Source organism: Notamacropus eugenii, chromosome 7, assembly GCF_028372415.1.
Source record: "Notamacropus eugenii isolate mMacEug1 chromosome 7, mMacEug1.pri_v2, whole genome shotgun sequence".
NCBI lineage: Eukaryota > Metazoa > Chordata > Mammalia > Diprotodontia > Macropodidae > Notamacropus > Notamacropus eugenii.
This window is the reverse complement of record NC_092878.1, coordinates 142,212,770-142,227,280: the sequence shown is the minus strand read 5'-3', so window position 1 is coordinate 142,227,280 and position 14,511 is coordinate 142,212,770. Positions and strand designations below refer to the sequence as shown.

Below are 14,511 nucleotides of genomic sequence, written 5' to 3'. Positions count from 1 at the left end.
AAACTAGAAGTCATTCCATATTAGATAAATGATCAAAGTATGAACAGTAGTTTTCAAAGAAAGACATACAAGATATCAACAACCACATGCAAGAATAAATTAATCTAAATATTCTACAATAATCTAAATTACTAACAAATAGTTGGCCAGGAGACTAGCTAGGTGATTCAGTGGATAAAGAGCTGGGCCTGGAGTCAGGAAGACCTGAGTTCAAACCTCGCCTCAGATATCTATTAGTTGTGCAACCTTTGTTTGCACAACTTTATCTTTGTTTGCCTCAATCTACTGGAGAAGAAAATGGCAAACCATTTCAGTATCTTTGCCAAGAAAACTCCATGGATAGAATTGGTGTATTATGGTCCACAGGGACATGAAGAGATGGACGCAAATGAATAATTGAACAACAACCAGTTAATAGAGATGAAGTATAGAGCATCCTCATCCCATTTGTATTTCATCTTCACAGATCTTGTAGCATTAAAAAAATTCACCAATTCACAATAACATATAAAATAAAAAACTAGAAGCAAAGTAAGTACCCATTGACTGGAGGATGGCTGGAAAAATTGTGGATTATGAATATTATGGATTGTTACAGTGATGTAAAAAGTGAAAAATATAGGAAATACGGGAGGACTAATATGGCCTGATACATAGAGAAGAAAGCAGTACCAAGAAAATATACAATGATAATTACAATAACACAAAGAAGAACAATAAAAGGCAGTTGAGTACTAAAGAATTTCAATGAAGAATCTTAGTCCTGGAAAACTGACATCTTTAAAAACAAAAAGTAATGATAAAACTTTTATAAGTTACCCCCAACTATGCAAATATGTGAAAGGTTTTGATTTTATTAGCATAGATGATTCTTAATGTGGAAACTCCTTCTACATCTACAATCTACAAGGCAGATTAGAATCCTGCCTGTGACTTAGTTCGAGACAAATCAGCCTAACTGAAGGAGTAAGCTGTTCAGAGGAAGAAAGAAGGGGCATGCTACCCCTTCTTCCAGGAAAGTGAAACCAACCTATCATCTCAATTACTGTCATCCTCACATGCCAATAGAGATAGCCCAGGGCCCTACACTACCAGCCTTGCCTCTAGCTCTATCCCACAGTCATCATCCAGGAAAACAAAACTTGTGGAGATGAGACTGCTACCCAACCATCAGCAATTGCTCTAGAAGTAGCAGACTCTTCTCCACTTCTATCCCTCAAATAATCATCCAATAGCCTGGCCTCTGCAGATGCTGCATCCTTCTCTTCCTTGGCTTCCATTGCTATCAAGAAGACAAGATATAAAGTTCTCACCCCAAAAAGTGGAACATCAGAAATAGATATGCTTTAGTCAATAGAAATGATATTAACAAAGATGCATTATTATCTACTTTGCTGCTGTACCTGCATTTCTTGAAATCTCTAGTTACCTTCAAATCCTGCTCAGGTATTACTTTGTATAAGAAGCCTTTCCTTATCCTCTCAGTTATTAATACTCCCCCCCCCCCAAAAAGACTGTATCTAGCTTTCATATATTTTGTGAAAAGGTGGAGTTAATTAATTAAATCAATGAAGTCATCTCACTTGCCCTAATGTCTTATCTTAAGATACCCTAATTATCTATCTTAAGATACCCTAATACTTTAACAAGGTAACTATATCTCATTCAATCACGAGTCTGGGTTTTAATCAAGTAATCAGTCATAGGCTTTAGATTAATTATGAAAAGACACTGGAACTTTAATTATACTGGAATCATGTTGAGATTGGCTGAGGAAACCTTGTCATACCTTAGGGATCATCTATAAAAATATCAAACTAGTTGAGAACCAGAGTTATTTGAGAGATTGGAGCAAGCATGGTGTTCTGGTGAACCCCTAAGGAGGAAGGTGTAGCCTCAGCTCCAACCTAGGCCTAGGCAACCTTTCTTGGATCCCCCGACCCCTCTGTGCATGTAGGTAATGTTGCAAGTTCAAATCTGTCTCAGACATTTACTAGCTCCTGGACAAGTCATTTAACCTCTATTTGTTTCAGTTTCCATCTGTAATAATAGTATAGTGAGACAATAATAGCACCTACCTCATTGGGTTACTGTAAGGACCAAATGAGATAATATTTTTAATAGTGCTTTTAAAGTGTTTAGAACAGTGCCTGGTATGTAGTGGGCTCTTAAAAAAAGTGCTTATTAGTACAGCCAAGAAGACGGAGTAGAAAGATGGGTCTGTTCTAGCTCTCCCACCATAGCCCATAAAAATACCTGTAAAAAATGACTCTAAAATTCTAGAGCAGCAGAAGCCACAAAATGACAGAGTGAAACAGATTTCCAGCCCAAGACAGTCTAGAAGGTCAACAGGAAGGGTCTATTGCACCGAGCTTGGAGTGGAGTGCAGTGCAGTCTGGGTCACATGGCAAGGACAGGACTAGAACTGGCTTCAGGGTGTGGAATCATGGGTAGTACCTGTGGTTCCCAGATTTCTCAACCCACCAATGCCAAAGACAGGTTCAAAGGTCAGTAAGAAAGCTCTTCCACCCAGATGAGAGAGGAGCTCTGTCTGGCCCCAGCCCTGGCCCCAGAGCAGCAGTGGCAGCCACTGTGGCAGCAGCATCCACTTTTGGAGCCCTCAGCCTAAAGACCCTGGGAGAACTGAGCAGCTGATCTGGGTCTCAGTCCTGAGGGGCAGTCCTGGGGTGAGGAGGAACACAGGCATGGTGGAGCTGGTGGTAGTAGTGGAGAGGGAATCCCACTCACAATTACAGGGTAGAAAAGAGTGTTTGTGGTTGCTCACGGACCAGAGCACAGACCAGGAGAGGAGTAAACTCCTCTCTCTTGATTGTGCCACCTTGGAGGAACTGAGAGCTTACAGGGGCCTAAAGTATATCCTCCACTTGACCAAGGACTCAAAAGTCAAGTAACTGTCTAGGGAAATGCCCAAAAAAAGGGAAAAAATAAGACTATAGAAGGTTACTTTCTTGACAAACAAATATTTTCTTCCATCCTTTTGGATGAGGAAGAATAAAGCATACCATCAGAGGAAGACATACAAGTCAAGGCTTCTACATCTAAAACCTCCAAAAAAAATGCAGTGGTCTCAGGCCGTGGAAGAGCTCAAAAAGGATTTTGAAAATCAAGTAAGAGAGGTGAAGGAAAAATTGGGAAGAGAAATGAAACTGATGCAAGAAAACCATGAAAAGCGAATCAACAGCTTGCTAAAGGAGACCCCAAAAATGCTGAAGAAAATAACACCTTTCAAAACAGATGAACCCAAATGGCAAAAGAGGTCCAAAAAGCCAATGAGGAGAAGAATGCTTTAAAAAGCAGAACTGGCCAAATGAAAAAGGAGATTCAAAAGCTCACTGAAGAAAATAGTTCTTTAAAAATTAGAATGGAGTAGATGGAAGCTAATGAGTTTATGAGAAATCAAGAAATTATAAAACAAAACCAAAAGAATGAAAAAATAGAAGACAATGTGAAATATCTCATTGGAAAGACAACTGACCTAGAAAACAGATCCAGTAGAGATAATTTAAAAATTATTGGTCTACCTGGAAACCATGATCAAAAAAAAGAGCCTAGACATCATCTTCCAAGAAATTATCAAGGAAAACTGCCCTGATATTTTAGAACCAGAGGGTAAAATAGAAATGGAAAGAATTCACTATTTTGCCCTATAGGAAAACAGAGGGTAAGGGGGATGGAAGAAGGGTGGGTAATAGAAGGGAGGACAGATTGGAGGAAGGGGTGGATGGGGTGCATGATGTCCTGGGGTGGGGGGTGGGGAGAGATGGGGAGAAAATTTTAAATTCAAATTCTTGTGGAAGTGAATTCTGAGAACTGCAATATATATATATAAAATTGCTTATTTCCTTTTTTCTTTTAAACTTTCCTCCCTCCTGCCTTCACTCTGACTTCTACCTCTACTGACTGCTGCTTTTTTGGCCTGAGGAGAACCTTACGAGATTTGAAGAGTGTTAAGAACTTTAGACTTCCCATCTTCCCCTTGGTTTCCTAGTGGCACACACTCATCAGCTGAAAGCATCATCTGTTTTGTGAGCCAAGGACATCATTCATGGCTCCATATGGATGGAGCCCAGTGAAAAAACTATATCATGTCTAAGGAGAACTTCCAGCAGCTAGGAAATATGAGTTATTTTTTTGTCATATGCATTCTCCAAAACTAAGCCTACTTTTCTTTGGACTCCGTACTTGTGGGAGAGCCAAAGATTTGGGGTTTTTGGGTGGTGTGGGGCAAGAAAAGGGGAAGAGGATCTTGTGTAACAACTGCTTTCATTATTCTACTTTAGTAAATAATCCTTTTTTAAAGTTACTTAAGACACACCCAGGTTTAAAAGACCCTCACTCAGAGTCTTTGGTCATTGACTCAGTTTATGGGTTACTGATAGCCTAACTAATAAATTGATCAAGCTTGGGGCAGGGAAGGGGGTGGGTGGCCACTTAAGGCTGAATGACTAAACTGGTTCTCAACTGATCATCACAGAAGGAAGCACACTAGTAGGGCCGCATGAACTTCAGTACTAGAAACTTTATCTCTAGAAAAGCTACCCTAGAACCCTGAGAGGAAGTGGTAGGTCTCCATATTCTGGGGGGTCCCCGACTCAATGAAAATGGTAGTTGAGATAAGTACCTCAAAGATTGTGCTAAATGTGTATTTGTTCATCGGTGTGTATGGTGGAGGGAAATTTCAATAGAATGTAAACTCTTTGGGGATAGGGACTCTTTACTCTTTTTTTTCTGTACATGTGTATATATGTGTGTATGTACACACAGAAACTGAGCATTAAGTAACTAGCGCAAATCAACTGGAATATACTAAACTCCTAAAGTGTGGCTGTATTGAACTGAAGGGAAGCCTGACTGTACCCAGACCTCATACTCAGTCCTAATAAGATTCTGTTTTTTCTAGAATGCCCTTGTAAATCTGACCTTCAGACAATTTCAAATGAAACAATTTTATAAAATAAATTGTACTCACCCAGAAGTGAGCCAGAACATTGACTTCAAAGGTTTTTTCGATCTGAGGGTCCTGAGTAGCAAATAAATCTGCCGTGTAGACTACACCGGCATTATTCACTAAGATGCCAACATCTCCTACTTCTGCTTTCACCTTTTAAAATAAAGTAAATGAAAATGTTATTAATGCACTATTAAACATAGGCTTAGATATAAGCGAATGACAAAACAGTACTTCTAGAATATATTTTTCTTCGAAGTGTAAAAATTTACTAGATTTATGAAACTATCTTTTATTTTGCTTGACTGTTTATTTGTTATAAGATTCTCCCACTTCCTTGAAATGTTTTAATCGGAGATGTTTAGAGGAGAAAGGAGATCAGTCATAGTAATGTCGTGAAAAAGAGGCTTATTGGAACATCTTTTAAAATGTAAAGAAAAAAGTTTAGCAGGAAACATACATAAGCAGGGCTCTTCTGAAAGTCACATGTGAAAGGCATTATCTGTTTTTTAAAAATCAAGTTGTGTGAAATGGTGACTAATGGTTTCAGATACAATCCTCTTTTTGCATTGTGATATATACATATATGTATACATATATATATATACACACACATATATGTACACACATATATATGAAAATGCTCAAATTTTTGCTACTTAAATTTGGAGTAAAAATTATTTTTAAAGTTAGAAATTAAAAGATGTATACAGAAGATACAAGCAAGGATAGGTAATAATGGATGAGCATATAAATATGGCACAGTTTATATATAAGAATCAGTTCCGGAGCCCTACAGCTCACAGTGAGCCAAAAATGTTGAGGGAAACTGAGGAAAACAAAAAGAGGGTTTGCTTTTTGTTGTTGTTTTTTTTCTTTATTACAGGAAAGAAGAGAAACAAAGAAGGAGCTAGGACACTCTTGTGGCTGGTTTCTTGAGATGCCCAGGAAGATGGTGACAGAGATAGGGTTCAGTTGCTCAGTTTCATTTTGCTTCTAACTTCTCTTTCAAGGATAATGAGCTGCACATGAAAGTGCCAGATCGAAAAAAGGCTATAAGGGAGTTCACAGCAAAGGTGTTGTTGTGTTTGTCCTTCATTCTCGGAGAAGACCATGACATCAAGATGACATGATTTTTATTTGAGTGAGGGAGGGCTGTGCAAGGTCACCAGCCTCACTTTCTCCTCCAGAGCCATCTGGGTCCAGTGGCCAGATATTCATCAGGACGACTGGAGATGGCATGGCAAAGACAAATAAGGAAAGCACTGAGTTATCCTTGATAGATTCAAGTTGTCTGAACCAGATGAACTCTATCCTTTGTACTGAAAAAAAAAAACAACCCTGCAATTTGGGGTTGCTGAACCATTGTCAGTGACAGTGAAAAGATATGGAAAATTGGAGAGACTGCACGGATAGGGGTCAAATGTCCTCCACTTATCTGAGAACACAGTGTGGAAACCTGATATATAAAAGCAATATATTACTTTGCTGAGTGATTATAGCCACAGAGCCAACACCCATCTTTGCAGACCACAAGTTTAGAGCAGGGCACTGAGGCTTTACATTCTACATCCCGACTGGAGTTAAATTTTTTTTAATGCTATTTTTATTTAAAATTTTTCAAAAGATTGCTAAATTAATTTAAATACATTTTAAATAGACCTGATAAACTTAAATTTGATTGATGGCAAAATTCTAGAATGGATCATTAGAGAGATGGTGAATATCCAACAAAGGAAGGGGTTCTTTTAAAGACCTAGGCCAGCTTCATCAAAGGCAGGCTATGCCAGACTTATCTTTTCCCTTTTTAAAAAGAAGAATTAAAAAACTGGTAGATCAAGGTAATATTGTAGATGCACCATACTTAGATTTTAGTGAAGCATTTGAGACACTTCCATATCTCATATTATTCTTGTGGAAAAGATGAAGAAAGATGTGGACCAGATGCGGACCAGTCATTAAAATTCTGATGTAAATTTAGAAGGAGGCCTTAAGTTGAGTACCCTCCAAATTTGTGCCTGGTTCCAATGCTACTGACGATTTAAAAAATTAATTGCACAGGATACTTTTTAAATGTGCTGGTGACACCAAGGTAGCTAGCATATTTTATGCCAGAATCAATACTTACAAGGGCCTTGACAGGTTCAAGTAGCACTGGGGTGAATGTGAGACAACATAATAGGGATAATTATAAAGTCTCAGACAGGTTCAAAGACTCAACTTCTCAAGAATGAGCATAGCTAGAAAACAAAAGATCTTGGGTTTTTAGTGTTAAGTCCAGTCAAGTGAGCAAACATTTACTAAGCATCTACTATATTCCAGGCACAGTACTAGACTGGAAAGTTTAAATTTGGTGTATTTGTTCAATTTATGATAAAAAGAGAAAAATCTTGAAAATTAAATTTTAAAAAATATGTCTAAGGGCTTTTGCAGCCAGCTGGTTGGGAATGGTGACCAAAGAACTCTCGACAGTTCCCAGAGCTACAAGCTTAAGACCAGGAGACAGAATTGAAACACAAAACCCGATTTCTCCAGGACAGAGGTCAGCAAAAAGCAGCATTGCACTATCTCCAGAGGATCTCAATGACTATGCATTGTTCAGTGGCTTGGTTATACATGTTCCCTAACTTCACCAGATTGATGCATGTGTCCTGCTATCAGGGCAACCATTATGTACATGGGGGAGGGGTTCTTCTGTACCACTTATTTCACTTTTGATTTATAGTTTGATGAAATGTGCTTTGCTTTGAATTATAGGTCTTTCAGTGAAGAGATACATTGGGTTAGAAGAAGCTATGGTTTTGAGTGGTTGTTGATCCAGAAAATCTATCAATAAGTCAGAGCCTATCTACATAGCTTTTCACTTTATTTCTTTTATGTGAAGGCAGGGACTGTCTTTTTTTTTTCTACTCATATTTTTATCCCCAGAACTTCATAGTTCCTGACACATAACAAACACCTAACAAATGTTTGTTGCTGCTGTGGACTTTCAATCTGGAATAGCCACCCTCAGATCTGATCTCTGGGAAGCTCATTAACTGAGGGACCTCTGATGGAGCAATGCTGCCTCAGTTTGGAGAGACTTCTGAGAAGGAGAGAGAAGTGGAAAGAGAGCAGAAAATGAGAGACAAAGGCTGAACTTTTAAATGGTAACATACATATGGGGAATCCATCCCTTGATTCTCTGTGCCTACACTGAAGTTGTTTTTCCTTGGGTGAGGTGAGATTTGCTCTTATGTATTACATTATCTGCCCTAATCCATATAATTTCCCATCTCTGTTTATTGGTTGCTTAAAGAAATGCCTTTGCTTGATATACAGCTCATTATACGTGTCATGTAAACAGGATTTTGTGGGACAGAACAAAGCTGCCAAGAGTAAACTCCTTTGTGCACAGCCAGGGAAAGTGACTTTTATTCTGAACCCTTTTATTTTGAAAATGTAAAAGAATATTACACCCCTAGACTACACATATATACACTGTAATAGAGATATAATTCTAGCCCAATACCCCTCTTGCAGATAAGAGAGTGATGGATCACCCAGCCAAGAATGTCCTAGATTCTGCCTGTTAATTCATCCATGGACTTCCTTGGACTCTCCACAAATGTAGAAATAGAAATATCGGTAGACAAGATGAGCTAGATCCCAGGTCTATATCTATATCTATATCTACATCACAAGTAGGCAAGTCAATCTATGTTAGATGGTCCATCCACTTATATTACACCTATACTGAATTGTTACCTTCTTTGCATAATTGTAAATTTCTTCTTTGTTACTGCAGTCTACCACATAGGTGTGAACTCTTGCACCCAATTTTTTGCATTGTGCAGCTGTCTCCTCGATGCCATGCTGTAAGCAAAGAAAAAAGGGGTGAGGCTAGAATTCAAATGACTATCACATTGTATTCTGACAATTGAAAATTAAGTTGGTAATTTTATTTAAATCAATTTAACAATCTTTAAAAATTTTTAAATAAAAATAGCATTAAAAAAACTAACTCTATTCAGGATGCAGAATGTGAAGCCTCAGTACCTTTCTCTAAACCTAGGGTCTGGAAAGATGGGTATTGGCTTCGTCTGTGGCTATAATCACACAACAAATTGACATATTGCTTATGGCTTAAATTTTATAAAAACTTTCTTGAAGTAGTCCAAAGTAGTAGTACACGGTAATGGACATGCTGCAAACCCACCCACTATCTCTATTACCCACAAACAGTTTTTGTGTTCAATCAATATAGGGAGCCATTGGAGGTAGACTCAGTTTCCTCATCGGTAAAATGAGGACGTTGGGCTAGTTGACCTCTAGGGCCCCTATAAGTTCTCCATCTCTGATCTTATGTTCCTAAACTGTGATTTCACTGGTTTAAGGGCAGTGAGTAAACTCCCTCTACTCATCTTTAAATTAGTCTGCAACACTTGCTAACTCCTTACTAACACCTACTTTGTGCTAGGCACTGTGCTAAGGACCAGGGACACAGGCAGTTTTTCTGCTGCTAAGAAGCTTTTCTGTCCTCAGTTCTTTTTGACTCTCATGATTCCACCCCCTTTCCTCAGGCAATTCAACTCTTATATAGGTCAAAGGGGAAAAATATTGTGAAACATGTTTTCAAATATAAGATCCTTTTTGGTAGCAAACAACAATAGTCACAGGATGTAATATTGTTAGACTGAGAATAAAAAATTGAAAAAAATTCTTTCAAAATTAGCTCAGTATTATTTGAAACCATTGGTGGAAATTATTTAAATAAAATCTTTAAAAAATATTTTAATACAAGAGTTTTGTTTAAAGTAAAGTTTTCCCCTATTGCAAAAAGTTTGAGAACTGCCATTTTAGACTATACTCTGGACCTTTTAGAGAGTAAAATGTGACTAATTCTGTTATAATAGACGGGATGGGAGAAAATTTATTTCAGTTATAGCATCAGCCTTAGAAAGTTACCGCATCAGTTTCAGAAAACAAATCATTTTATGGGAGTGTTATTTCCTCTTAACAGTTCACACAAGATATTCATAAGATAGTTTACATTTAAGCAATTTTTAAAACTTTTCTTTTTAAAAAAGTAATCATCTGCTTAAGGATGAGATCAGCTTATATTTAGTTTAACAATAGTTTTTGAAAGGATGTTTGAAGAATGTTCAGTTGCAAAATACACTTAATTTAGTCGTTATTTATAACTTCGCCAAAAGACATTATTGTAAAAAACAGTGAAAGTTTACTAAATCGCAATGAGTTAACACTGGCCTAGTTGACATTAACAATTCTTGTGATGCCTCAGACAGGACAATGGATCTCAAGCTACAGGACCTGGGCTTGAATTCCAATTTGGCTCATTGTGCCACTGTAATACTCACTTAACATTCCTGAAGTTACCCTTTCTGTAAAATGGGAGTTTGAGCAGATGATTTACAAGGTCTCAGGCAGCTCATTATAGGTCACTAATCTCTCCCTAAACTTGTTTTCACTACTTCATAGTTGTATTAAGTGAAACAAGTGCATGTACAAATTCCCTAGAGTGAATGCATTTTGGATTGGGTAGGTAGGTAGGTAGTGATCGTCTCAAATCTTGTTTTGGATCGCCCTGTCCCACTTTAAAGTGGGAATTATCACCCTCTGACCCCAACACAGCAGACTGCAAGTTGGCCTTAGAAGGGTTGAGTAATGCCCCAGGCCTTAATGTGGCGTCCAGAATACCTTGGTATAATTGAATGGTCACCTGAAAGCAGGGACAGACAAGGTCAATCAGTACTCCATTACCATAAACCTGGAACTCCACTAAGGCAAGAGGAACATTATACTCACTAAAAAGTATGATCCACAAATATTTATTGTTTCTAGTAGGTAAAGCATTTAACAAACTAGGCAAGGAGGCATTTGAAAGAAGGGAGGCCTTGGGAGGTCTCAAGCGGCTTGTGAGGGCACAATCTTGAAAGGCTATTTTATTTTCATCAGTAATCCCAAACAGGGATTTATTCAAAACGTATTCCATTGTATTGTACAGGATTTCAGCTGTTTCCTCTAGATTTCTAAAGGACTTCAGGAACCAGTCCACCCTCGCGACCCACAATCCCATCCCTTCCACCATCTTCAAAGGAAGAAACCGAAACCCAGAGAGGTTAAGTGACTAGCTCAGGATCACACAGTAGGTAAGCATCAAAGGGGAGGGTGGGGTTGAACCCAGGTTTTCTAACTCCAAAGCCAATGCCTGAAAAGCTCAAAGAATACGCGCATGAAATTTTAGTTAATCTTACTGCGAACTTCACGGCACCTGTGACCAAAGTGGAACTATATCAAAGACAGGAATGACCAAGTCCTTTATCTCTGGCTTGGGCAAGATGCTTAACAGACGGGCATCTCTCACTCCCTGCACCTAGGCAAGGATGCAGGTGGAGCGAAAAAGGATTTAAGAGAATCTTTGAGATCAGAAACAGGGAACTGGGGAGTACAGAGAGGAGGAAGTTAGATGAATAAAATCGTGTCATATTACTGGTGGGCAGAGCTTTGGATTAAGATCTAAGAACTATGGCTTCTCTGCTTGTCACATGACCCTAAATAAACACATTTAACTGCTCTGTATTAATTTTTCCAACTGTGCAATAAAAATAATTCAACATACCTGCCTCACTGAGATGCTGTAAGAGATTCATTCTTGTGAAAGGTTTAGAAACGGAGTAGAGATATTACCTTATTGATATCCCACAGAACCAGTGTGCTTTTAAGTTTGGCAAATTCATAGGCAGTGAGTCTCCCAATTCCATGACCAGCTCCAGTTATAAGTACAATTTCTCCCCTGACTGATTTTCTCTTCTTGGGAATAAAAAACTTCACGAATGACTCTAGGATGGAGAAAATCAGAATAGGAAGAAGCAGGAGTAGTTCCAAAACGAGGTGCATTTTTGCAGCAAAGAGCTCTCCAGCGGATCAGCGCCTTGGGCTAGGCAGCTCCTCAATCAGGGAAACAAACAGGGCAGAGAAAGACTCCTTCCGCAGGGCAGCGTTTTATGAGGTCTTCTGCAATTGGCTCGGGTGACTGCAAACCGATTACTCACTAGCCAGCTTCTCACACCAGGGAGGGGACAAAGTCCTAAAGGGGGCAAAGCTTCCTTGCTCTCTTTGCATCTGATTAAGGAGGTTATGGGGCCGAAATAGGTTTTCACTAAGTTTTTTTCCAGCTTTCTGAACTCATTCTGGGTGGTGACCTGTTTACTCTCCCCAATTGTGATTAACCGCTTCTCATTTCTTGCAAGAAAAGTGAAACGAAAACATTTTGGGTCCAAAACCGTTCTTTGTAAGTTGATGACTGACATCTCCGTTTTATTCAGGAAACACTTGTTTCATTAGTTAAAAGTCATAGATTCTGTTTTTTGAGAAAAATGAGATTAAAATGTCTTAAACTTTTCTATAAATAAGTTTCTTTGTTACAGAAATTTTGTCCTCTCAAGGGCAAGTAACCAGTGAGAAGTGTGGTAAAATGGAAAGTGCAATTGATCAGGAGTTAAAGAACCAAGCTATTACTTTTCTCTCTGGGACTTAAGGAACTTGTCTTCTTTGGGCTTCTCCAGAATCCCTTCTGAAAAGAAGTTGTCTTCTTCCTCTACACCTGTGACCCTATGAAGTGCATGCTCCTACAAGTAGAGGGGGTGGTGGAACCTCAAAATAAAACTTCAAAAAGCAACAGCATTTCTATGTAATACTAATGAAATCCAAGAGGAAATGATACAAAGGAAGATGTCATTCAAAATAATTGTAAAATGCTTGAGGATCAATCTACCAAAGCACACAAAATATTGATACAAATTCAGTTGTAAAATATTCCTTGAAAAATAACTGAAATAGTCGGAGAAATCTTCAGTGTTCGTGGGTGGGCTATGATGATATGGTAAATCAATCAATCCGTCAATCAATAAACACTTATTAACCATCTACTATGTGCCAGGAACGTTTCTAAGCTAAGAGGATACTCACAAAATTTCTTAAGTTATAATGCTCTACCACTCTTGATAATAATAGCTAGAATTTGTTTTACACCGATTGTGTACCAATTACTGTGTCCAAATATCATCTTGTTTGATCCTCACAACAGCTCTTTGAGACAGTACTATTATTATCCCCAGAAATAGAGGCAAACAGAGGTTTAATAACTTGCCTAAGGTCACAGAAGTAGGAAGTGTCTGAGGCTTGATCTGAATCCAGGTTTTTTTGACTCTGAGCCCTGGGCTTTATCCACTGTGCCAGCTAACTATCTCCAAACTATAAAAGTGATACTTTACATAACTCAATAGAATAATAAAATTCATCTGGAGAACCAAAGATCTAAACTATCAGGGGAAATAATAAAAAGAGGAAGGGATAAAGAGTAACTCCAGATCTCAAATTATATAATAAAATAGCAGTCATCAAAACCATTAGGTTAAATCAAAGAGAAACAGATCAAGGAACTAAACAAGGGATTACAATAACTCAGTGTCTGATAAACCAGAAAACATAAATTTGGAAAGAACTCCCTATTTGATGAATCTTGCATAGCAATATCAGATCTCCAACTATACTACACAACAATAATCATTAAAACTATTTATTACGGGTTAAAAAATAGGAAAAGCAGTATAGCAGAAATTAGGCTTAGAAGGGCAACTAGGTGGTACAGTGGATACAGCACCAGTTCTGGAGTCAGGAGGACCTGAGTTCAAATTTGACCTCAGATACTTACTAGATGTGTGATCTTAGGCAGCTCCCAAATCCAACTTCTACCCCCTCCCCCCCAAAAAGAAAGAAAGAAAAGAAATTAGGCTTGTCTCAAGACTTTACTCCATATTATACAATACATTCTAAATGGATGTACAACCTTAGTTTTAAAGATTATATCTAAAAATTAGAAGAGTAGCATATCAAATACATTTCACAACTGTGAGCAGGCTATATAGTCTAACCAAGGGTCTGAGGTAGTTACAAAAGATAAAAGGAAATATGAATGACTCCAAAGAAGGGAAATAAGAATCCTTTTCCATCTGCTTAGCAAAGAGGGCAGATTTTCTGGTACATTGAACATATTTTCAAACTCTCAATTTGTTATATCAGTTTTATTGATTTTTGCTGTTTTTCTTTCTGTAAACATATTGTTTGCTATATGGGATGGCTTTCTGATAGGAGGAAGGCAGAATACTGGGGGGAAAAGGGAAAACAAAAGTGTTGCCGATGAGAAAAGCTATCAATAAAAATATGAAGAAATATCAATGTTTTTGTTTTCCTCATTAGAATCTGAGATCCTTAATGGCAGGTGCCATGTTTTTGCCTTTTATTTGTATCCCTATTTGGTATCTAGGTGGCAGAGTGGATAGAGTGCCGAATCTGGAGTCAGGAAGACTCATATTCCTGAGTTCAAATCCGACCCCAGACGGTTACTAGCTATATCATCTTGGGCAAGTCATTTCATCCTGTTTGCCTCAGTGTCTTATCTGTAAAATGATCTAGAGAAGGAAATAGCAAACCACTCCAGTGTCTCCACCAAGAAAATTCCAAATGGGGTCACGAAGAGT

General features: G+C 38.2%; 1 protein-coding gene across 1 annotated transcript in view; it reads right to left on the bottom strand.

Moving 5' to 3' along the window:
• HSD17B11 (hydroxysteroid 17-beta dehydrogenase 11) overlaps window positions 1-11,956 on the bottom strand; it is a 34,606-nt gene extending 22,650 nt beyond the window's left edge. The window contains exons 1-3 of the mRNA XM_072622468.1: window positions 11,660-11,956; window positions 8,717-8,824; window positions 4,991-5,122 (exon numbers count right to left, since the gene is read on the bottom strand). Coding sequence (XP_072478569.1) covers window positions 4,991-5,122; window positions 8,717-8,824; window positions 11,660-11,869 — 450 coding nt within the window. The 5' untranslated portion in view covers window positions 11,870-11,956. The remainder of the gene's footprint in view (window positions 1-4,990; window positions 5,123-8,716; window positions 8,825-11,659) is intronic.
• Window positions 11,957-14,511: the final 2,555 nt, after the last annotated feature.